Below are 25,213 nucleotides of genomic sequence, written 5' to 3' on the forward strand. Positions count from 1 at the left end.
TTTGATCTATTAAAAGTCATGGTATACATGGTTAAGGGGGAGACTAGAGAGAAGAGAGTTATATAAAGGAATAGTAAAAAAATAATAATAATAACTTGAAAATTTAATAGAAAAGTGAAAAAAAGTTTTTTTTTAATGTTGCATTCTGGGTAAGGCACTCCTCCATTACCCAGCATTCTTCGGACGCTCATTCACTCCTCGCCGAATTTCAAAATGTCGTCTACTCCAAGCTCAGCCGAACTTCTTCATGTAGGAGGCGAAAGAACCTCAGGCGAAAGCATTAGAAACCAAAATGGTTAGTATCCATCCACGTTAATAATCGTGCTACAATGCTGTGCTAACTTCTGCGTGATTTCCCTCTAGTTACGGCAGTTACAGCCATCGCAAACATCGTGAAAAGCTCGCTTGGACCAGTTGGTTTGGACAAGATGCTGGTTGACGATATTGGGGTAGGTTTCTACTAAAACTGCTTTATAGATTAACTAGAACTCTTATCAAAGTGTTAAAATAACCCACGGGAATAACATCAATAATTTAATATGTCCATGTAAAGATGTTTAGAAGTGTGAGGGGTGAAAGCCGGTCGGCACGTTCATCTGTCAGTCTGTGATTCGCACGTGGTGACTGGCGGTACATGGCAAATATAAAATCTGTCGAGTTTCTCACCGCTAATGGCCCTTCCCTTGAATATAGAAACTCCGTGCTTATTTCTCTTGGCTCACATATTACCCTATAGTGACCTCAATACATATTCGCATACATGTACAATACACACAAGGGAATGTGTAACTAAGGGTATGCCCATATAAGGACAGGCAACTTGGCAAGGGCTGTAGAATAGTCAAATCTGAATAAAAACCTTAAAGTTCTTAAAACCTTCCACTCATAGCAATCTAGCCAGAAGAAAGCATACATAAACTTTCAAATTCTGAAAACGGAATTAAATTTGATTGAAAATTAGGCCAAGTAAAAACAAAAACAAGTTTATCGTCCTGATAAGATCAAAATAGGGAGCATGCAGCCCTTTTTATTATCTTTTTTTCTCCTTGGTTTATCAAAGATTTGTATGATTTACAAAGGAAATTTCCACGATGTTGCAAACGGGTGAAAAAAATCTTAAGAAAAGCCTTGAATGGGAACCTTTTTTTCAGTACCCAGGCACCACTGATGCATGAAATGTGAACTTCTGAGGAACAAACAACAAAAAAAGCAGCAGAGATGACTAATTAAAAAATATATTGATGCGGCCCAAAAAAGGATGTAGGCGGCGGCGATAAACATGTCTTTTTCTTTTACTTGGTCCTTAATCTTATACAGAGCTTTGAATATTTCTTGGCTGCGTGAAAGGATCTTGCATCAAGTAAATAAATTCCAGTTTGGCAGGAAAATCTAAAACAGCATATTTTCCTCAAATTCGTTAAAATTCAGAAACTGTAAAACCATAAAATATTGGCGAAGTGTTTTCAATGCTACTCAAAATAAAGCAAGAATAATTTAAAGCAGAGAATTATATGCGAAAAAAGAAAATGTCGTTTCAAAAAGAGTACACATCACAGACTAGGTTTCAAAAAGAGTGCAATTCACAGACTACATGTAGGTTTCAAAAAGAGTGTAACTCACAGAGACTAGGTTTATAAAGAGTTTAACTCACAGACTAGGTTTAAAAAGAGTGTAACTCACAGACTAGGTTTAAAAAGAGTGTAACTCACAGACTAGGTTTAAAAAGAGTGCAACTCACAGACTAGGTTTAAAAAGAGTGCAACTCACAGACTAGGTTTATAAAGAGTGCAACTCACAGACTAGGTTTATAAAGAGTGCAACTCACAGACTAGGTTTATAAAGAGTGCAACTCACAGACTAGGTTTATAAAGAGTGTAACTCACAGACTAGGTTTATAAAGAGTGCAACTCACAGACTAGGTTTATAAAGAGTGCAACTCACAGACTAGGTTTATAAAGAGTGCAACTCACAGACTAGGTTTAAAAAGAGTGTAACTCACAGACTAGGTTTATAAAGAGTGTAACTCACAGACTAGGTTTAAAAAGAGTGCAACTCACAGACTAGGTTTATAAAGAGTGCAACTCACAGACTAGGTTTATAAAGAGTGCAACTCACAGACTATGTTTAAAAAGAGTGCAACTCACAGACTAGGTTTATAAAGAGTGTAACTCACAGACTAGGTTTAAAAAGAGTGTAACTCACAGACTAGGTTTATAAAGAGTGTAACTCACAGACTAGGTTTATTAAGAGTGCAACTCACAGACTAGGTTTATTAAGAGTGCAACTCACAGACTAGGTTTAAAAAGAGTGTAACTCACAGACTAGGTTTAAAAAGAGTGTAACTCACAGACTAGGTTTAAAAAGAGTGCAACTCACAGACTAGGTTTAAAAAGAGTGTAACTCACAGACTAGGTTTAAAAAGAGTGCAACTCACAGACTAGGTTTATAAAGAGTGCAACTCACAGACTAGGTTTAAAAAGAGTGCAACTCACAGACTAGGTTTAAAAAGAGTGCAACTCACAGACTAGGTTTAAAAAGAGTGCAACTCACAGACTAGGTTTATAAAGAGTGCAACTCACAGACTAGGTTTATAAAGAGTGCAACTCACAGACTAGGTTTATAAAGAGTGTAACTCACAGACTAGGTTTATAAAGAGTGCAACTCACAGACTAGGTTTATGAAGAGTGCAACTCACAGACTAGGTTTATAAAGAGTGCAACTCACAGACTAGGTTTAAAAAGAGTGTAACTCACAGACTAGGTTTATAAAGAGTGCAACTCACAGACTAGGTTTATAAAGAGTGCAACTCACAGACTATGTTTAAAAAGAGTGCAACTCACAGACTAGGTTTATAAAGAGTGTAACTCACAGACTAGGTTTAAAAAGAGTGTAACTCACAGACTAGGTTTATAAAGAGTGTAACTCACAGACTAGGTTTATAAAGAGTGTAACTCACAGACTAGGTTTAAAAAGAGTGTAACTCACAGACTAGGTTTATAAAGAGTGCAACTCACAGACTAGGTTTAAAAAGAGTGTAACTCACAGACTAGGTTTATAAAGAGTGTAACTCACAGACTAGGTTTAAAAAGAGTGTAACTCACAGACTAATTTTAAAAAGAGTGTAACTCACAGACTAGGTTTATAAAGAGTGCAACTCACAGACTAGGTTTAAAAAGAGTGTAACTCACAGACTAGGTTTAAAAAGAGTGCAACTCACAGACTAGGTTTAAAAAGAGTGCAACTCACAGACTAGGTTTATAAAGAGTGTAACTCACAGACTAGGTTTAAAAAAAGTGCAACTCACAGACTAGGTTTAAAAAGAGTGTAACTCACAGGCTAGGTTTATAAAGAGTGCAACTCACAGACTAGGTTTATAAAGAGTTCAACTCACAGACTAGGTTTAAAAAGAGTGTAACTCAGACTAGGTTTATAAAGAGTGTAACTCACAGACTAGGTTTAAAAAGAGTGCAACTCACAGACTAGGTTTATAAAGAGTGCAACTCACAGACTAGGTTTATAAAGAGTGCAACTCACAGACTAGGTTTAAAAAGAGTGCAACTCACAGACTAGGTTTAAAAAGAGTGCAACTCACAGACTAGGTTTAAAAAGAGTGTAACTCACAGACTAGGTTTATAAAGAGTGCAACTCACAGACTAGGTTTAAAAAGAGTGTAACTCACAGACTAGGTTTATAAAGAGTGCAACTAACAGACTAGGTTTATAAAGAGTGTAACTCACAGACTAGGTTTATAAAGAGTGTAACTCACAGACTAGGTTTATAAAGAGTGCAACTCACAGACTAGGTTTATAAAGAGTGTAACTCACAGACTAGGTTTAAAAAGAGTGTAACTCACAGACTAGGTTTATAAAGAGTGCGACTCACAGACTAGGTTTAAAAAGAGTGCAACTCACAGACTAGGTTTAAAAAGAGTGTAACTCACAGACTAGGTTTATAAAGAGTGCAACTCACAGACTAGGTTTAAAAAGAGTGTAACTCACAAACTAGGTTTAAAAAGAGTGTAACTCACAGACTAGGTTTATAAAGAGTGCAACTCACAGACTAGGTTTATAAAGAGTGTAACTCACAGACTAGGTTTATAAAGAGTACAACTCACAGACTAGGTTTAAAAAGAGTGCAACTCACAGACTAGGTTTATAAAGAGTGTAACTCACAGACTAGGTTTAAAAAGAGTGCAACTCACAGACTATAAAATCTTTAATAAATTTTGCAGATTAGTGTCCTCCAGTTAAATAATCAGTTGACTACCTGGTTGATAAAACTTGTAAACACACAACCATGTAGATGGGAACTAATATAGCGCACACATTTATTTCTCGTGTAATTTAATTAACAGCTTGATGTACGTCACAAATGATTGGACCCCGACCTTCCATTTCACAGACTTTTATACAAAGGGTTGACCAAAATACCCCAATAATAAGAATTTGAGCGTTTTAGAGTAAAATATATAGAAAATATAAAGACGTAACCAAATCTATCCAGTCTGATAGATGCTTGAGGATCCGGCGTACTTTGCAAGTGCTTCCAATGGTCACTACGGTAGGAGAGCCACTGAGAAAGTTTTGTAGTCAGACTAGTTCTGGGGGAGTGACACATCGCACACTAAGCCAATTTAAAACTGATAGCCGATGAAATCAGCCCGCAAGCGCCAGCAAAGTACCCTGGATCCTGGAGCATGAAAGGTTATAGGGACTTTTTATAGGAAAATTTGTGTTGTAAAAAGGCTTTGTGAGGACTTAAAAGTAATTATAACAAAATAAATTAGTCCAAAATTTCCATAGCAATAAAATAGCATAATTAGTAAAGAAGCAGAGCTGCAGTAGGTGTTTAGCACAGTTCTATCATATTCAAGGGAAAACAAACATTTTTTCGGCTAGTGCAGAAACATATTGTGTTTGATAGACCAAGCCCTGAAATTGGTGTAATCTTATCTGCTAATTATCATATCTCCATTTGGAGTTTTTTTATCCCTGGAGGTCAGATACTGTTTATTTAGCCCAGGTTATAAAAGGTTGATGAATATGCTTTGTTTAAACAAGGACCTGCACTATAAAAGGGCTTAGCCCCGCCCCCTTCCGGATAAATAAAATCTAAACTTCATGATGACAACATGCCATAACATTGCATCTGTACTGAGACTTTTTAGTTATGTTATCGTTAATAATTTGAATAATTTTTAGTGCATATTCCTGCTCTTTTGGTGGGTTTTTCATTGTTAGAAGCCAAGAGAAAATAAACCGAGCAAACGAGAAGAAAAACGCTTCAAAAGTTGAGTTTGGGTTTCGCTCCTCTTAGGAAATAAGACACGCTTGACTGAATGCCGGAGCTCTGCACCGCGTAGCAGTTTACTGAAAACTGAGCCTTTCATGGACCTGGTCCAGGCCCTTTTATAGCGCGGGTCCTTGTTTAAGATGTGAATACTTAATCCCATGAATACATAGATTATTTATTTACCCCATGTTATCCAAGGTCTGACAAAGGTGCTATTTTAGGATGTGACTATTTTATCCCCTCAATACATTTAGACTTTTTATTTATCTAACAAAGATGCTTTTTAGGATGTGACTATTTTATCCCCTCAATACATTTAGACTTTTTATTTATCTAACAAAGATGCTTTTTAGGATGTGACTGTAACCAATGATGGGGCAACAATTCTCAAGTTACTTGAGGTCGAACACCCAGCCGCTAAGATCCTATGCGAGTTGGCTGACCTGCAAGACCAAGAAGTCGGAGACGGAACAACGTCAGTTGTAATCCTGGCAGCAGAGCTTCTTAAAGGAGCTAACGAACTTGTTAAACAGAAGATCCACCCCACTTCTATTATAAGCGGATACAGACTAGCCTGCAAGTATGTTATCCATTTGATCCCCCTCCCATTTTTTCTTTGATAATTTGTGACCTCTAACAAAATTGATAATATGGCAATATAACAGTACAAATGGTTATATATAGTATCCAATCATGTAGAACAAGGGGAGGAGAAACAGTCCACAACACAGTAAAGACTGCAATTCCAAGACATATTCCTGTATAAAGGCCTTTAAGGCCTCAAAGACTGCAATACAGGGATACGTACTACTGAATAAAGGCCTCAAAGACTGCAATACAGGGAGACATATTCCTGTATAAAGGCCTCAAAGACTGCAATACAGGGAGACATATTCCTGTATAAAGGCCTTAAAGACTGCAATACAGGGAGACATATTCCTGTATAAAGGCCTCAAAGACTGCAATACAGGGAGACATTACTGTATAAAGGCCTCAAAGACTGCAATACAGGGAGACATATTCCTGTATAAAGGCCTCAAAGACTGCAATACAGCGAGACATATTCCTGTATAAAGGCCTTAAAGACTGCAATATAGGGAGACATTCCTGTATAAAGGCCTTAAAGACTGCAATACAGGGAGACATATTCCTGTGTAAAGGCCTCAAAGACTGCAATACAGGGAGACATATTACTGTATAAAGGCCTCAAAGACTGCAATACAGGGAGACATATTCCTGTATAAAGGCCTCAAAGACTGCAATACAGGGAGACATATTCCTGTATAAAGGCCTTAACGACTGCAATACAAGGATACGTACTACTGAATAAAGGCCTTAAAGGCCTCAAAGACTGCAATACAGGGATACGTACTACTGAATAAAGGCCTTAAAGACTGCAATACAGGGAGACATATTCCTGTATAAAGGCCTCAAAGACTGCAATACAGGGATACATGTTCCTGTATAAAGGCCTCTAAGACTGCAATACAGGGATACATATTACTATATAAAGTCCTCAAAGACTGCAATACAAGGATAAATACTACTGTATAAAGGCCTGCTTTTGAAGTCCCTTTCCTCCATATTCCGCCACCAGTAAACAAGGAGCAGAAGAAAACCAAATTTTAAATTGATTTACAGAAAACATAATATTGACTTTCAAGGAAGCTTGATAAATAACTCTGTTCATATTTTTGTAGGGAGGCATGTAAATACATTCAGGAGCACATGACAATAAGTGTGGATGAGCTCGGTAGGGACTGCATCGTGAGTGCCGCCAACACCGCCCTCTCTTCCAAGCTTATTGGGCAGCAAGGGGATTTCTTTGCTAACATGATTGTAGATGCTGTCATGGCCGTCAAGCGTACAGGGAACAAGGGAGAGGCGAAGTACCCCATTAAGGCAATAAATGTACTGAAGGCTCATGGTGGCAGTGCTAAGGAGAGTATACTTGTAGATGGTTATGCTCTCAACTGCACCATTGCTTCACAAGGTAAATAAAACACATCCTCTCAACTGCAACATTGCTTCACAAAGTCAATAAAACACACCCTCTCAACTGCACCATTGCTTCACAAGGTAAATAAAACACATCCTCTCAACTGCAACATTGCTTCACAAAGTCAATAAAACACACCCTCTCAACTGCATTGTTCTCAAGGTAAATAAAACACAACGTCTCAACTGCATTGTTCACAAGCACACCCTCTCAACTGCATTGCTTCACAAGGAAAATAAAACACACCCTCTCTAAAGCACCATTGCTTCACAAGGTAAATAAAACACACCATCTCAACTGCACCATTGCTTCACAAGGTAAATAAAACACACCCTCTCAACTGCACCATTGCTTCACAAGGTAAATAAAACAAGGAGTAACCATAATATAAGCTCTGTTCTTTTTAATTAGCATTTTCTTACAGTAAAGTGTCCCTTTTTTTAAAAAAGGTTGCATTTTCCACACGGCACCTTTCCAGAATTATTAAGTTAAAACATGCCAATGAATTATTATAAGGAATTGTTTATTTATGTATTTATTATATTATTTATTGTACCTGACCCTTCCTGTAATTCAGCATGACCTGCAATGTTAGTAAATAAAATCAACCCAACTGTACTGTAGCTTGAAATGTAAAAGAAGCCCATTGGTAAACTCCCTTACCAATGCCTACTGTACTTTCTCTCCAGCTATGCCTAAATGCCTACTGTACTTTCTCTCCAGCTATGCCTAAATGCCTACTGTACTTTCTCCCCAGCTATGCCTAAATGCCTACTGTACTTTCTCCCCAGCTATGCCTAAATGCTTACTGTACTTTCTCCCCAGCTATGCCTAAATGCCTACTGTACTTTCTCCCCAGCTATGCCTAAATGCCTACTGTACTTTCTCCCCAGCTATGCCTAAATGCCTACTGTACTTTCTCTCCAGCTATGCCTAAACAAGTAACTAATGCCAAGATTGCTTGTCTGGACTTCACACTCCAAAAGGCCAAAATGCATCTTGGGGTTAGCGTCGTGGTCGATGACCCAGAAAAACTAGAGGCCATCAGAAAAAGGTAAGATCAAAAGCTTTAAAAACACCCAGATGGTTTAGTTGTCTTCTCTTACCACACATTGTACCAATTGTCTACTTTTCTTCTCTTACCACATGCCTAATAGTCTAGTTGTCTTCTCTCACCACACGTTGTACTGATAGTCTAGTTGTCTTCCCTTACCACACTTTGTACCAATAGTCTAGTTGTCTTCTCTTACCACACGTTGTACCAATAGTCAAGTTGTCTTCTCTCACCACACGTTGTACCGATAGTCTAGTTGTCTTCTCTTACCACATGCCGTACTAATAGTCTAGTTGTCTTCTCTTACCACACGCTGTACCAATAGTCTAGTTGTCTTCTCTTACCACACGTTGTACTAATAGTCTAGTTGTCTTCTCTTACCACACGTTGTACCAATAGTCTAGTTGTCTTCTCTTACTACACGTTGTACTAATAGTCTAGTAGTTGTCTTCTCTTACCACACGTTGTACCAATAGTCTAGTTGTCTTCTCTTACCACACGTTGTACTAATAGTCTAGTTGTCTTCTCTTACCACACGTTGTACCAATAGTCTAGTTGTCTTCTCTTACCACACGTTGTACTAATAGTCTAGTTGTCTTCTCTCACCACATGTTGTACCGATAGTCTAGTTGTCTTCCCTTACCACACGTTGTACCAATAGTCTAGTTGTCTTCTCTTACCACATGCTGTACTGATAGTCTAGTTGTCTTCTCTTACCATACGTTGTACTAATAGTCTAGTTGTCTTCTCTTACCACACGTTGTACCAATAGTCTAGTTGTCTTCTCTTACCACACGTTGTACCAATAGTCTAGTTGTCTTCTCTTACCACACGTTGTACCAATAGTCTAGTTGTCTTCTCTTACCACATGTTGTACTGATAGTCTAGTTGTCTTCTCTTACCACACGTTGTACCAATAGTCTAGTTGTCTTCTCTTACCACACGTTGTACCAATAGTCTAGTTGTCTTCTCTTACCACACGTTGTACCAATAGTCTAGTTGTCTTCTCTTACCACACGTTGTACCAATAGTCTAGTTGTCTTCTCTTACCACACGTTGTACCAATAGTCTAGTTGTCTTCTCTTACCACACGTTGTACCAATAGTCTAGTTGTCTTCTCTTACCACATGTTGTACTGATAGTCTAGTTGTCTTCTCTTACCACACGTTGTACCAATAGTCTAGTTGTCTTCTCTTACCACACGTTGTACCAATAGTCTAGTTGTCTTCTCTTACCACACGTTGTACCAATAGTCTAGTTGTCTTCTCTTACCACACTTTGTACCAATAGTCTAGTTGTCTTCTCTTACCACACTTTGTACTAATAGTCTAGTTGTCTTCCCTTACCACACTTTGTACCAATAGTCTAGTTGTCTTACCTTACCACACTTTGTACTGATAGTCTAGTTGTCTTCTCTTACCACACGTTGTACTAATAGTCTAGTTGTCTTCTCTTACCACACTTTGTACCAATAGTCTAGTTGTCTTCTCTTACCACACGTTGTACCAATAGTCTAGTTGTCTTCTCTTACCACACGTTGTACCAATAGTCTAGTTGTCTTCTCTTACCACATGCCGTACTAATAGTCTAGTTGTCTTCTCTTACCACACGTTGTACCAATAGTCTAGTTGTCTTCTCTTACCACACTTTGTACCAATAGTCTAGTTGTCGTCTTTTACCACATGTTGTACTAATAGTCTAGTTGTCTTCTCTTACCACACTTTGTACTGATAGTCTAGTTGTCTTCTCTTACCACACTTTGTACCAATAGTCTAGTTGTCTTCTCTTACCACACGTTGTACTAATAGTCTAGTTGTCTTCTCTTACCACACTTTGTACTGATAGTCTAGTTGTCTTCTCTTACCACACTTTGTACCAATAGTCTAGTTGTCTTCTCTTACCACACGTTGTACCAATAGTCTAGTTGTCTTCTCTTACCACACGTTGTACCAATAGTCTAGTTGTCTTCTCTTACCACACGTTGTACCAATAGTCTAGTTGTCTTCTCTTACCACACTTTGTACCAATAGTCTAGTTGTCTTCTCTTACCACACTTTGTACTAATAGTCTAGTTGTCTTCCCTTACCACACTTTGTACCAATAGTCTAGTTGTCTTACCTTACCACACTTTGTACTGATAGTCTAGTTGTCTTCTCTTACCACACGTTGTACTAATAGTCTAGTTGTCTTCTCTTACCACACTTTGTACCAATAGTCTAGTTGTCTTCTCTTACCACACGTTGTACCAATAGTCTAGTTGTCTTCTCTTACCACACGTTGTACCAATAGTCTAGTTGTCTTCTCTTACCACATGCCGTACTAATAGTCTAGTTGTCTTCTCTTACCACACGTTGTACCAATAGTCTAGTTGTCTTCTCTTACCACACTTTGTACCAATAGTCTAGTTGTCGTCTTTTACCACATGTTGTACTAATAGTCTAGTTGTCTTCTCTTACCACACTTTGTACTGATAGTCTAGTTGTCTTCTCTTACCACACTTTGTACCAATAGTCTAGTTGTCTTCTCTTACCACACGTTGTACTAATAGTCTAGTTGTCTTCTCTTACCACACTTTGTACTGATAGTCTAGTTGTCTTCTCTTACCACACTTTGTACCAATAGTCTAGTTGTCTTCTCTTACCACACTTTGTACTGATAGTCTAGTTGTCTTCTCTTACCACACGTTGTACCAATAGTCTAGTTGTCTTCTCTTACCACACTTTGTACTGATAGTCTAGTTGTCTTCTCGTACCACACGTTGTACCAATAGTCTAGTTGTCGTCTCTTACCACACGTTGTACCAATAGTCTAGTTGTCTTCTCTTACCACACTTTGTACCGATAGTCTAGTTGTCTTCTCTTACCACATGCCGTACTAATAGTCTAGTTGTCTTCTCTTACCACACGTTGTACCAATAGTCTAGTTGTCTTCTCTTACCACACTTTGTACCAATAGTCTAGTTGTCTTCTCTTACCACACGTTGTACCAATAGTCTAGTTGTCTTCTCTTACCACACGTTGTACCAATAGTCTAGTTGTCTTCTCTTACCACACGTTGTACCAATAGTCTAGTTGTCTTCTCTTACCACACTTTGTACCAATAGTCTAGTTGTCTTCTCTTACCACACGTTGTACCAATAGTCTAGTTGTCTTCTCTTACCACACGTTGTACCAATAGTCTAGTTGTCTTCTCTTACCACATGCCGTACTAATAGTCTAGTTGTCTTCTCTTACCACACGTTGTACCAATAGTCTAGTTGTCTTCTCTTACCACACTTTGTACCAATAGTCTAGTTGTCGTCTCTTACCACACGTTGTACCAATAGTCTAGTTGTCTTCTCTTACCACACGTTGTACCAATAGTCTAGTTGTCTTCTCTTACCACACGTTGTACCAATAGTCTAGTTGTCTTCTCTTACCACACGTTGTACCAATAGTCTAGTTGTCTTCTCTTACCACACGTTGTACCAATAGTCTAGTTGTCTTCTCTTACCACACTTTGTACCAATAGTCTAGTTGTCTTCTCTTACCACACTTTGTACTAATAGTCTAGTTGTCTTCCCTTACCACACTTTGTACCAATAGTCTAGTTGTCTTACCTTACCACACTTTGTACTGATAGTCTAGTTGTCTTCTCTTACCACACGTTGTACTAATAGTCTAGTTGTCTTCTCTTACCACACTTTGTACCAATAGTCTAGTTGTCTTCTCTTACCACACGTTGTACCAATAGTCTAGTTGTCTTCTCTTACCACACGTTGTACCAATAGTCTAGTTGTCTTCTCTTACCACATGCCGTACTAATAGTCTAGTTGTCTTCTCTTACCACACGTTGTACCAATAGTCTAGTTGTCTTCTCTTACCACACTTTGTACCAATAGTCTAGTTGTCGTCTTTTACCACATGTTGTACTAATAGTCTAGTTGTCTTCTCTTACCACACTTTGTACTGATAGTCTAGTTGTCTTCTCTTACCACACTTTGTACCAATAGTCTAGTTGTCTTCTCTTACCACACGTTGTACTAATAGTCTAGTTGTCTTCTCTTACCACACTTTGTACTGATAGTCTAGTTGTCTTCTCTTACCACACTTTGTACCAATAGTCTAGTTGTCTTCTCTTACCACACTTTGTACTGATAGTCTAGTTGTCTTCTCTTACCACACGTTGTACCAATAGTCTAGTTGTCTTCTCTTACCACACTTTGTACTGATAGTCTAGTTGTCTTCTCGTACCACACGTTGTACCAATAGTCTAGTTGTCGTCTCTTACCACACGTTGTACCAATAGTCTAGTTGTCTTCTCTTACCACACTTTGTACCGATAGTCTAGTTGTCTTCTCTTACCACATGCCGTACTAATAGTCTAGTTGTCTTCTCTTACCACACGTTGTACCAATAGTCTAGTTGTCTTCTCTTACCACACTTTGTACCAATAGTCTAGTTGTCTTCTCTTACCACACGTTGTACCAATAGTCTAGTTGTCTTCTCTTACCACACGTTGTACCAATAGTCTAGTTGTCTTCTCTTACCACACGTTGTACCAATAGTCTAGTTGTCTTCTCTTACCACACTTTGTACCAATAGTCTAGTTGTCTTCTCTTACCACACGTTGTACCAATAGTCTAGTTGTCTTCTCTTACCACACGTTGTACCAATAGTCTAGTTGTCTTCTCTTACCACATGCCGTACTAATAGTCTAGTTGTCTTCTCTTACCACACGTTGTACCAATAGTCTAGTTGTCTTCTCTTACCACACTTTGTACCAATAGTCTAGTTGTCGTCTCTTACCACACGTTGTACCAATAGTCTAGTTGTCTTCTCTTACCACACGTTGTACCAATAGTCTAGTTGTCTTCTCTTACCACACGTTGTACCAATAGTCTAGTTGTCTTCTCTTACCACACGTTGTACCAATAGTCTAGTTGTCTTCTCTTACCACACGTTGTACCAATAGTCTAGTTGTCTTCTCTTACCACACGTTGTACCAATAGTCTAGTTGTCTTCTCTTACCACACTTTGTACCAATAGTCTAGTTGTCTTCTCTTACCACACGTTGTACCAATAGTCTAGTTGTCTTCTCTTACCACACTTTGTACCAATAGTCTAGTTGTCTTCTCTTACTACACTTTGTACTGATAGTCTAGTTGTCTTCTCTTACCACACTTTGTACCAATAGTCTAGTTGTCTTCTCTTACCACACGTTGTACCAATAGTCTAGTTGTCTTCTCTTACCACACGTTGTACCAATAGTCTAGTTGTCTTCTCTTACCACATGCCGTACTAATAGTCTAGTTGTCTTCTCTTACCACACGTTGTACCAATAGTCTAGTTGTCTTCTCTTACCACACTTTGTACCAATAGTCTAGTTGTCGTCTCTTACCACATGCCGTACTAATAGTCTAGTTGTCTTCTCTTACCACACTTTGTACCAATAGTCTAGTTGTCTTCTCTTACCACACGTTGTACCAATAGTCTAGTTGTCTTCTCTTACCACACGTTGTACCAATAGTCTAGTTGTCTTCTCTTACCACATGCCATAATAATAGTCTAGTTTTCTTCTCTTACCACACTTTGTACCAATAGTCTAGTTGTCTTCTCTTACCACACTTTGTACTAATAGTCTAGTTGTCTTCTCTTACCACATGTTGTACCAATAGTCTAGTTGTCTTCTCTTACCACATGCCATAATAATAGTCTAGTTTTCTTCTCTTACCACACTTTGTACCGATAGTCTAGTTGTCTTCTCTTACCACACGTTGTACTAATAGTCTAGTTGTCTTCTCTTACCACACGTTGTACTAATAGTCTAGTTGTCTTCTCTTACCACACTTTGTACTAATAGTCTAGTTGTCTTCTCTTACCACACGTTGTACCAATAGTCTAGTTGTCTTCTCTTACCACACGTTGTACCAATAGTCTAGTTGTCTTCTCTTACCACACTTTGTACCAATAGTCTAGTTTTCTTCTCTTACCACACTTTGTACTGATAGTCTAGTTGTCTTCTCTTACCACACGTTGTACTAATAGTCTAGTTGTCTTCTCTTACCAAATGTCGTACTAATAGTCTAGTTGTCTTCTCTTACCAAATGTCGTACTAATAGTCTAGTTGTCTTCTCTTACCACATGCCATAATAATAGTCTAGTTGTCTTCTCTTACCACATGCTGTACTGATAGTCTAGTTGTCTTCTCTTACCACACGTTGTACCAATAGTCTAGTTGTCTTCTCTCACCACACGTTGTACCAATAGTCTAGTTGTCTTCTCTTACCACACGTTGTACTAATAGTCTAGTTGTCTTCTCTTACCACACGTTGTACCGATAGTCTTGTTGTCTTCTCTTACCACACGTTGTACTGATAGTCTAGTTGTCTTCTCTTACCACACGTTGTACTAATAGTCTAGTTGTCTTCTCTTACCACACGTTGTACTGATAGTCTAGTTGTCTTCTCTTACCACACGTTGTACTAATAGTCTAGTTGTCTTCTCTTACCACACGTTGTACCGATAGTCTTGTTGTCTTCTCTTACCACACGTTGTACCAATAGTCTAGTTGTCTTCTCTCACCACACGTTGTACTAATAGTCTAGTTGTCTTCTCTTACCACATGCCCTACTAATAGTCTAGTTTTCTTCTCTTACCACACTTTGTACCAATAGTCTAGCTGTCTTCTCTTACCACATGTTGTACCAATAGTCTAGTTGTCTTCCCTTACCACATGCCCTACTAATAGTCTAGTCGTCTTCTCTCACCACACGTTGTACCAATAGTCTGGTTGTCTTCTCTTACCACACGTTGTACTAATAGTCTAGTTGTCTTCTCTCACCACACTTTGTACTGATAGTCTAGTTGTCTTCTCTCACCACATGTTGTACCGATAGTCTAGTTGTCTTCCTTTACCACACGTTGTACCAATAGTCTAGTTGTCTTCCCTTACCACACTTTGTACTGATAGTCTAGTTGTCTTTGTTAGAGAATCAGACATTACAAAGGAGCGTATCCAAAAGATCTTGGCATCAGGGGCTAATGTTGTGCTGAGCACTGGTGGTATAGATGACTTGTGCCTTAAGTACTTTGTTGAGTGTGGAGCTATGGCCGTAAGACGGGTCAAGAAAGGCGACCTCAAAAGAATTGCTAGATCAACAGGGGGTATGTACAGTACATACAATATGGATGTGGATAGATCAATAGGGGTGTGTGTGTAATGTATATGCTTACATGCATAGATAAATCAGGATAAATCACTCAGCGGGTATGTACAGTTCTTTCTGTATGTATCAATGTTTATTACATGATTGATTGATTTCCATTGTTTTCTGTAGGGCTTTATTTCACGTACAAACCTCATTAATATGCAAGTAGCTAAGAGCCTGGGGAGGGTTTTGATATTCAGCAGGGTAGAGCGGGGCTGATGAATTGAATTTTTAAATTTTTAAAATTGCTCATTATGAATGCAAGGGATGTATATAGATACATCCCGGGGAAGCTCGTATACATCCCGTGCATATATAATGAGCAATAAAATAAATTCACTACCTGCACTCTTCCATGCTGAATATCAAAACCCAACCATTTGGCACTTAACTTAACACTTTTCTAAAATCTATTGGACCATAAACATGACAAACTTCTACTATTAATTTCTTACATCTGCAGGTCTTTTTAGGGGTTTATTGCCACTTTCGCCCTGGCTCTTTATTACTTTATCAACCTTACAAACATCCTCTCTCATTACTTCATCAACACTACAATCGAACACCTTTGATACTATTGAAACTTACGAAACTATCCGATCCTGCCACAGCTCGAATTTCTCACTTCTGCCAACTCTTGATAGGTACGAACAGCCCACACCGTGTTGGTTTCCGTGTTCTCAGGAATCCTGTCGTTCTGTCTCTTCTCAACTTATTCTTCACTTAGAATCGTAATATTACGGCTTGTCGTTCCAAGGATCGTTCCGACAAGATCAAAATCCGGGAGAAACTATTCGGCTTGGGAAAACATATTCTGTGTCAGTTCGGACATGTCTTTGTCTCTCTCCATCTCAGAATAATATGAGCGTTATGCAAACTAAAGGGTGTAACAAATCTCATTCAAACGCTCAAAATCACTTGCTTATTGCATAATTGTTATTTCCTACAAATAAAGAACACCTTTAGACTACCCGTCATTGTGAAATGCCATAAACTGGCCGTGCAGGGAATACTCTTCTTTGTATTTGGTACAATTAAGATACCAAGGCCTTTGTTTTCAAGGATGGACCTTATAGTGGAAAGCTTATACTCGGCCTGCTGCCTCGGGATGTATATCGCTTATTGCCTCGGCTCTCGGTAATAAACTCTTAGTTATAGATCAGCAGGGGGCAATGTATATGCTTACATTTGTGGATAGATCAAAAGAGGGGGGGTATGTATGTAATTGAAGACACAATGCAGTACACTTACTGTATAAGGAAAGGGTTGTGGCTGTGTTATTTGGATGCTTTTCATTCAGCATTTTGCTACATGTATTACATAACTTACTTAAATAAAATTAGTTGAGTTCCAGTGTTGATTACCAAACGGTTTCTTCCAAATGCAAAACAAGAAATATGTAGCAATGTGATTATGCATTCCATTTTGTTAATGCATGGTTTTGGCATTACCCAATTCAGCCATAAGCACCCTTTTGTTGTAGAAATTTTACTACTGCCATGTGATGTTTGGACTAGCACATGTAGTGCAAATGTCATACAATAAGCACCACAGGGTCATATTGCCTGCCATACACAAATTACAATGTGCTCATCTTGTTTGCTTTAAGCTACCATGGTATTGTCTCTGGCTAATCTTGAGGGGGAAGAGAGCTTCGATGCATCTATGCTTGGTCAAGCAGAGGAAGTCTGCCAACAAAGGATCTGCGATGATGAGTTGATTGTGATCAAGGGGTATGATTATGCACATTCTCTATCTCCCTCCCTCTACTGTATCTCACTCTCTGTCTAGGAAACATCTATCAAGACACACCCTCTTTCTCTACACGCCACCTATGTAGACACCCTCTTTCTGTGCACACCGCCTATGTAGACATCCTCTTTCTGTGCACATCGCCTATGTAGACATCCTCTTTCTGTGCACACCGCCTATGTAGACCTCCTCTTTCTGTGCACACCGCCTATGTAGACCTCCTCTTTCTGTGCACACCGCCTATGTAGACCTCCTCTTTCTGTGCACACCGCCTATGTAGACCTCCTCTTTCTGTGCACACCTCCTATGTAGACATCCTCTTTCTGTGCACACCGCCTATGTAGACACCCTCTTTCTGTGCACACCACCTATGTAGACACCCTCTTTCTGTACACACCGCCTATGTAGACACCCTCTTTCTGTGCACACCGCCTATGTAGACATCCTCTTTCTGTACACACCGCCTATGTAGACATCCTCTTTCTGTGCACACCGCCTATGTAGACACCCTCTTTCTGTGCACACCGCCTATGTAGACACCCTCTTTCTCTACACACCGCCTATGTAGACACCCTCTTTCTGTGCACACCGCCTATGTAGACACCCTCTTTCTGTACACACCGCCTATGTAGACACCCTCTTTCTGTGCACACCGCCTATGTAGACACCCTCTTTCTCTACACACCGCCTATGTAGACACCCTCTTTCTCTACACACTGCCTATGTAGACACCCTCTTTCTGTACACACCGCCTATGTAGACACCCTCTTTCTGTGCACACCGCCTATGTAGACACCCTCTTTCTGTGCACACCGCCTATGTAGACACCCTCTTTCTGTGCACACCGCCTATGTAGACACCCTCTTTCTGTGCACACCGCCTATGTAGACACCCTCTTTCTGTGCACACCGCCTATGTAGACACCCTCTTTCTGTGCACACCGCCTATGTAGACACCCTCTTTCTGTGCACATAGTCTATGTAGACACCCTCTTTCTGTGCACACCGCCTATGTAGACACCCTCTTTCTGTGCACACCGCCTATGTAGACACCCTCTTTCTGTACACACCGCCTATGTAGACCTCCTCTTTCTGTACACACCGCCTATGTAGACACCCTCTTTCTGTGCACACCGCCTATGTAGACACCCTCTTTCTGTGCACACCGTCTATGTAGACCTCCTCTTTCTGTACACACCGCCTATGTAGACACCATCTTTCTGTGCACACCGCCTATGTAGACCTCCTCTTTCTGTGCACACCGCGTATGTAGACATCCTCTTTCTGTACACACCGCCTATGTAGACACCCTCTTTCTGTGCACACCGCCAATGTAGACATCCTCTTTCTGTACACACCCCCTATGTAGACACCCTCTTTCTGTGCACACCGCCTATGTAGACACCCTCTTTCTGTGCACACCGCCTATGTAGACACCCTCTTTCTGTACACACCGCCTATGTAGACACCCTCTTTCTGTGCACACCGCCTATGTAGACATCCTCTTTCTGTACACACTGCCTATGTAGACACCCTCTTTCTCTACACACCGCGTATGTAGAACTCCTCTTTCTGTGCACACCGCCTATGTAGACACCCTCTTTCTGTGCACACCGCCTATGTAGACACACTCTTTCTGTGCACACCGTCTATGTAGACACCCTCTTTCTGTGCACACCGCCTATGTAGACACCCTCTTTCCCTACACACCGCCTATGTAGACACCCTCTTTCCCTACACACCGCCTATGTAGACACCCTCTTTCTGTGCACACCGCCTATGTAGACACCCTCTTTCTGTGCACAAAGTCTATGTAGACACCCTCTTTCTGTACACACCGCCTATTTAGACACCCTCTTTCTGTACACACCGCCTATGTAGACACCCTCTTTCTGTGCACACTGCCTATGTAGACATCCTCTTTCTGTACACACTGCCTATGTAGACATCCTCTTTCTGTACACACCGCCTATGTAGACACCCTCTTTCTGTACACACCGCCTATGTAGACACCCTCTTTCTGTACACACTGCCTATGTAGACACCCTCTTTCTGTACACACCGCCTATGTAGACACCCTCTTTCTGTGCACACCACCTATGTAGACACCATCTTTCTGTGCACACCGCCTATGTAGACACCATCTTTCTGTGCACACCGCCTATGTAGACACCATCTTTCTGTGCACATAGTCTATGTAGACACCCTCTTTCTGTGCACACCGTCTATGTAGACCTCCTCTTTCTGTACACACCGCCTATGTAGACACCATCTTTCTGTGCACACCGCCTATGTAGACCTCCTCTTTCTGTGCACACCGCGTATGTAGACATCCTCTTTCTGTACACACCGCCTATGTAGACACCCTCTTTCTGTGCACACCGCCAATGTAGACATCCTCTTTCTGTACACACCGCCTATGTAGATACCCTCTTTCTGTGCACACCGCCTATGTAGACACCCTCTTTCTGTGCACACCGCCTATGTAGACATCCTCTTTCTGTACACACCGCGTATGTAGACACCCTCTTTCTGTGCACACCGCCTATGTAGACACCCTCTTTCTCTACACACCGCCTATGTAGACCTCCTCTTTCTGTGCACACCGCCTATGTAGACCTCCTCTTTCTGTGCACACCGCCTATGTAGACACCCTCTTTCTGTGCACACCGCCTATGTAGACACACTCTTTCTGTGCACACCGTCTATGTAGACACCCTCTTTCTGTGCACACCGCCTATGTAGACACCCTCTTTCCCTACACACCGTCTATGTAGACACCCTCTTTCTGTGCACACCGCCTATGTAGACACCCTCTTTCCCTACACACCGCCTATGTAGACACCCTCTTTCTGTGCACACCGCCTATGTAGACACCCTCTTTCTGTGCACACCGCCTATGTAGACACCCTCTTTCTGTGCACACCGCCTATGTAGACACCCTCTTTCTGTGCACAAAGTCTATGTAGACACCCTCTTTCTGTACACACCGCCTATTTAGACACCCTCTTTCTGTACACACCGCCTATGTAGACACCCTCTTTCTGTGCACACCGCCTATGTAGACATCCTCTTTCTGTACACACTGCCTATGTAGACATCCTCTTTCTGTACACACCGCCTATGTAGACACCCTCTTTCTGTACACACCGCCTATGTAGACACCCTCTTTCTGTACACACTGCCTATGTAGACACCCTCTTTCTGTACACACCGCCTATGTAGACACCCTCTTTCTGTGCACACCACCTATGTAGACACCCTCTTTCTGTACACACCGCCTATGTAGACACCCTCTTTCTGTGCACACCGCCTATGTAGACATCCTCTTTCTGTACACACTGCCTATGTAGACACCCTCTTTCTCTACACACCGCGTATGTAGAACTCCTCTTTCTGTGCACACCGCCTATGTAGACACCCTCTTTCTGTGCACACCGCCTATGTAGACACACTCTTTCTGTGCACACCGTCTATGTAGACACCCTCTTTCTGTGCACACCGCCTATGTAGACACCCTCTTTCCCTACACACCGCCTATGTAGACACCCTCTTTCCCTACACACCGCCTATGTAGACACCCTCTTTCTGTGCACACCGCCTATGTAGACACCCTCTTTCTGTGCACAAAGTCTATGTAGACACCCTCTTTCTGTACACACCGCCTATTTAGACACCCTCTTTCTGTACACACCGCCTATGTAGACACCCTCTTTCTGTGCACACTGCCTATGTAGACATCCTCTTTCTGTACACACTGCCTATGTAGACATCCTCTTTCTGTACACACCGCCTATGTAGACACCCTCTTTCTGTACACACCGCCTATGTAGACACCCTCTTTCTGTACACACTGCCTATGTAGACACCCTCTTTCTGTACACACCGCCTATGTAGACACCCTCTTTCTGTGCACACCACCTATGTAGACACCATCTTTCTGTGCACACCGCCTATGTAGACATCCTCTTTCTGTGCACATAGTCTTTGTAGACACCCTCTTTCTGTGCACACCGTCTATGTAGACCTCCTCTTTCTGTACACACCGCCTATGTAGACACCATCTTTCTGTGCACACCGCCTATGTAGACCTCCTCTTTCTGTGCACACCGCGTATGTAGACATCCTCTTTCTGTACACACCGCCTATGTAGACACCCTCTTTCTGTGCACACCGCCAATGTAGACATCCTCTTTCTGTACACACCGCCTATGTAGACACCCTCTTTCTGTGCACACCGCCTATGTAGACACCCTCTTTCTGTGCACACCGCCTATGTAGACATCCTCTTTCTGTACACACCGCGTATGTAGACACCCTCTTTCTGTGCACACCGCCTATGTAGACACCCTCTTTCTCTACACACCGCCTATGTAGACCTCCTCTTTCTGTGCACACCGCCTATGTAGACCTCCTCTTTCTGTGCACACCGCCTATGTAGACACCCTCTTTCTGTGCACACCGCCTATGTAGACACACTCTTTCTGTGCACACCGTCTATGTAGACACCCTCTTTCTGTGCACACCGCCTATGTAGACACCCTCTTTCCCTACACACCGTCTATGTAGACACCCTCTTTCTGTGCACACCGCCTATGTAGACACCCTCTTTCCCTACACACCGCCTATGTAGACACCCTCTTTCTGTGCACACCGCCTATGTAGACACCCTCTTTCTGTGCACACCGCCTATGTAGACACCCTCTTTCTGTGCACACCGCCTATGTAGACACCCTCTTTCTGTACACACCGCCTATGTAGACACCCTCTTTCTGTGCACACCACCTATGTAGACACCCTCTTTCTGTACACACCGCCTATGTAGACACCCTCTTTCTGTGCACACCGCCTATGTAGACACCCTCTTTCTGTGCACAAAGTCTATGTAGACACCCTCTTTCTGTACACACCGCCTATTTAGACACCCTCTTTCTGTACACACCGCCTATGTAGACACCCTCTTTCTGTGCACACTGCCTATGTAGACATCCTCTTTCTGTACACACTGCCTATGTAGACATCCTCTTTCTGTACACACCGCCTATGTAGACACCCTCTTTCTGTACACACCGCCTATGTAGACACCCTCTTTCTGTGCACACCACCTATGTAGACATCCTCTTTCTGTACACACTGCCTATGTAGACATCCTCTTTCTGTACACACCGCCTATGTAGACACCCTCTTTCTGTACACACCGCCTATGTAGACACCCTCTTTCTGTGCACACTGCCTATGTAGACATCCTCTTTCTGTACACACTGCCTATGTAGACATCCTCTTTCTGTACACACCGCCTATTTAGACACCCTCTTTCTGTACACACCGCCTATGTAGACACCCTCTTTCTGTGCACACTGCCTATGTAGACATCCTCTTTCTGTACACACTGCCTATGTAGACATCCTCTTTCTGTACACACCGCCTATGTAGACACCCTCTTTCTGTACACACCGCCTATGTAGACACCCTCTTTCTGTGCACACCACCTATGTAGACACCATCTTTCTGTGCACACCGCCTATGTAGACATCCTCTTTCTGTGCACACCACCTATGTAGACACCATCTTTCTGTGCACACCGCCTATGTAGACACCCTCTTTCTGTGCACACCGCCTATGTAGACACCCTCTTTCTGTACACACCGCCTATGTAGACACCCTCTTTCTGTGCACACCACCTATGTAGACACCATCTTTCTGTGCACACCGCCTATGTAGACATCCTCTTTCTGTGCACATAGTCTATGTAGACACACCCTTTATGTAGACACACCGTCTATCTAAACAAACAGAATATGTAAACACTGAATTTTATTTGTTTACACCCTTTCCAGTATCAAGACGCAGTCATATATTTCTCCCTCCTTGCTGTTGATTAGATTATTATAAGTTATAGCATAGCAAGAGGGGATTTAGTGATTTAATGTCCCCCAACCGAGGGATGATTAGTTGAAGTCCAGACGTCGCAGGCGGAGGCTAAAACGCAGGGTAAAACTTTGTAATACCTTGATCACCGATGAAATAAACTCACAGCTACAAGTCATATCAGGTTGGATGAGCGATCACGGTTCGACGAATCAGGGGGCATTGCATACACATTGTTCTTTTTGTCCCTTTAGAGACCACCCACATTTTCAGGAATAATTCTCAAATCAAACATAGTTGATTCACGTCTATTGTTTTCGAGGGAATTTTGCGAGTAATTGCTTCTCAGAAAACAAAAAAATCCGAGGTGATCATGGTATTATTTAACAAAGGCTTGACTTGTAACAATAGCTCTGGATTGTATTTGACCGTTTACACCCTTCCAGCACCAAGGCGCGGTCATCCTCCTCCATCATTCTACGTGGAGCTAACGACTACATGTTAGATGAGATGGAACGATCCATGCATGATGCCATCTGCGTTGTCAAGAGAGTGCTTGAGTCCAAGACCCTAGTGCCAGGTGGCGGAGCTGTAGAGGCGGCTCTCTCTATATACCTAGAGAACTTCGCAACGTCATTGGTAAGTAATATACCAGAGCCATGTGTAGGTGACACTCTATACTGTATACCTAGAGAACTTTGCAACATCATTGGTAAGTAATATGCCAACGTCATTGGTAAGTAATATGCCAGACCCATGTTTAAGAGCTGTTGAGGCGACTTTCTATATACTTAGAGACAAACACGTTTGTCAAACTTTGAAATAGAACTTTTGCCAGACAAAAAATCGAAGTATGTAGCGCCATTGAAATTTCGAGTTTTGATTGGATAAATGTATGAAGTGCGTACAATATTGTTTGATGAGTGTACATGTTCGTAACATGTTTGAGCGCTCAACACAATGTTTGATGAAAATGTGTTGATCTTGTTCAAACATCTGGTCAGCTGAATGCCTTATTTTATGTGTGGCAGAACAATATTCGCGTCTAAAACATTGTTTGACAAACATGTTTGAATGTTTAGCCAGGCCTTTATTAATTAGCCAGGTCACTATAAACAACCTTGCCTTGTGGAGGTGGATATCTTTTCTCCCAGTACTGTGCCCAAACTATCTTTGAGTTGATGTATCAGTATTTTTCCACAGGGCTCCCGCGAGCAGCTTGCCATTGCAGAGTTTGCAAACTCATTGCTAGTCATCCCTAAGATCCTGTCAGTGAACGCAGCAAAGGACTCGGCCGACCTGGTGGCCAAGCTGAGAGCATTCCATAACACATCACAGATCAACGCTGAGAGATCACACCTCAAATGGTGAGTTGGCACGGCTGTGCGACAAAACTTGGAGATGTGGCCCATATTACTCCAGCAGCCCAACTTGTCTTGCGTCAAAGTGCTGCCTCCAGGAGTTAACAAACAGTTATATTAGCAAGTCAGAAATCAATATGAATCCAACTTGCAACAAAAATTTCTACGATTAAAGCCAGTTCGCCCGTATTAAAACATGCAATATCGCTTTCGAGCTTTTTTGACGCATTCCATAAAAGTTGTATGATTTTGCTGCTCGTATTACCGTACTTGTTGTAACTGAAATGGAACTAAGTATTAATAGCGTTTATATTGTGCATGTGTAGGATTGGGCTGGATCTTGTTGAGGGCACGGTTCGTGATAACAAGAAAGCTGGTGTGTTTGAGCCTGCCATCTGTAAAATTAAGAGCTTGAAGTTTGCAACGGAAGCCGCCATAACCATCCTGAGGATAGACGACATGATCAAACTGACACCAGAGAAGAAGGAAGAAGGCGGTTATCAGCAGGCATATCAATCAGGGCAACTGCACGGGTAACACCCTGTGCAACTAATGATTGACAGTCCATCACCCTGCACAACTATAATGGATGATGTTGAGTAGGGTGTTCATGTCGCCCCATCGCTATGCTTGCTGTATACTGCTAAATACTGTGTGTAAAATGATGGTAGTTCAATACAGCTATAACGTTACAACTTG

General features: G+C 41.4%; 1 protein-coding gene across 1 annotated transcript; it reads left to right on the forward strand.

Moving 5' to 3' along the window:
- The first annotated feature begins 148 nt into the window (after window positions 1-148).
- Window positions 149-25,213, forward strand: LOC5511405 (T-complex protein 1 subunit alpha). Its single transcript, XM_001631769.3, has 10 exons — window positions 149-295; window positions 364-449; window positions 5,646-5,872; window positions 6,993-7,285; window positions 8,219-8,345; window positions 15,315-15,490; window positions 17,144-17,267; window positions 23,600-23,792; window positions 24,357-24,520; window positions 24,841-25,213. Exons 1-10 carry the CDS (start codon window positions 214-216, stop codon window positions 25,049-25,051), a joined length of 1,683 nt encoding a protein of 560 aa, XP_001631819.2. The 5' UTR covers window positions 149-213; the 3' UTR covers window positions 25,052-25,213.

Source organism: Nematostella vectensis, chromosome 11 (assembly GCF_932526225.1).
Source record: "Nematostella vectensis chromosome 11, jaNemVect1.1, whole genome shotgun sequence".
In the NCBI taxonomy this organism is placed as follows: Eukaryota; Metazoa; Cnidaria; class Anthozoa; order Actiniaria; family Edwardsiidae; genus Nematostella; species Nematostella vectensis.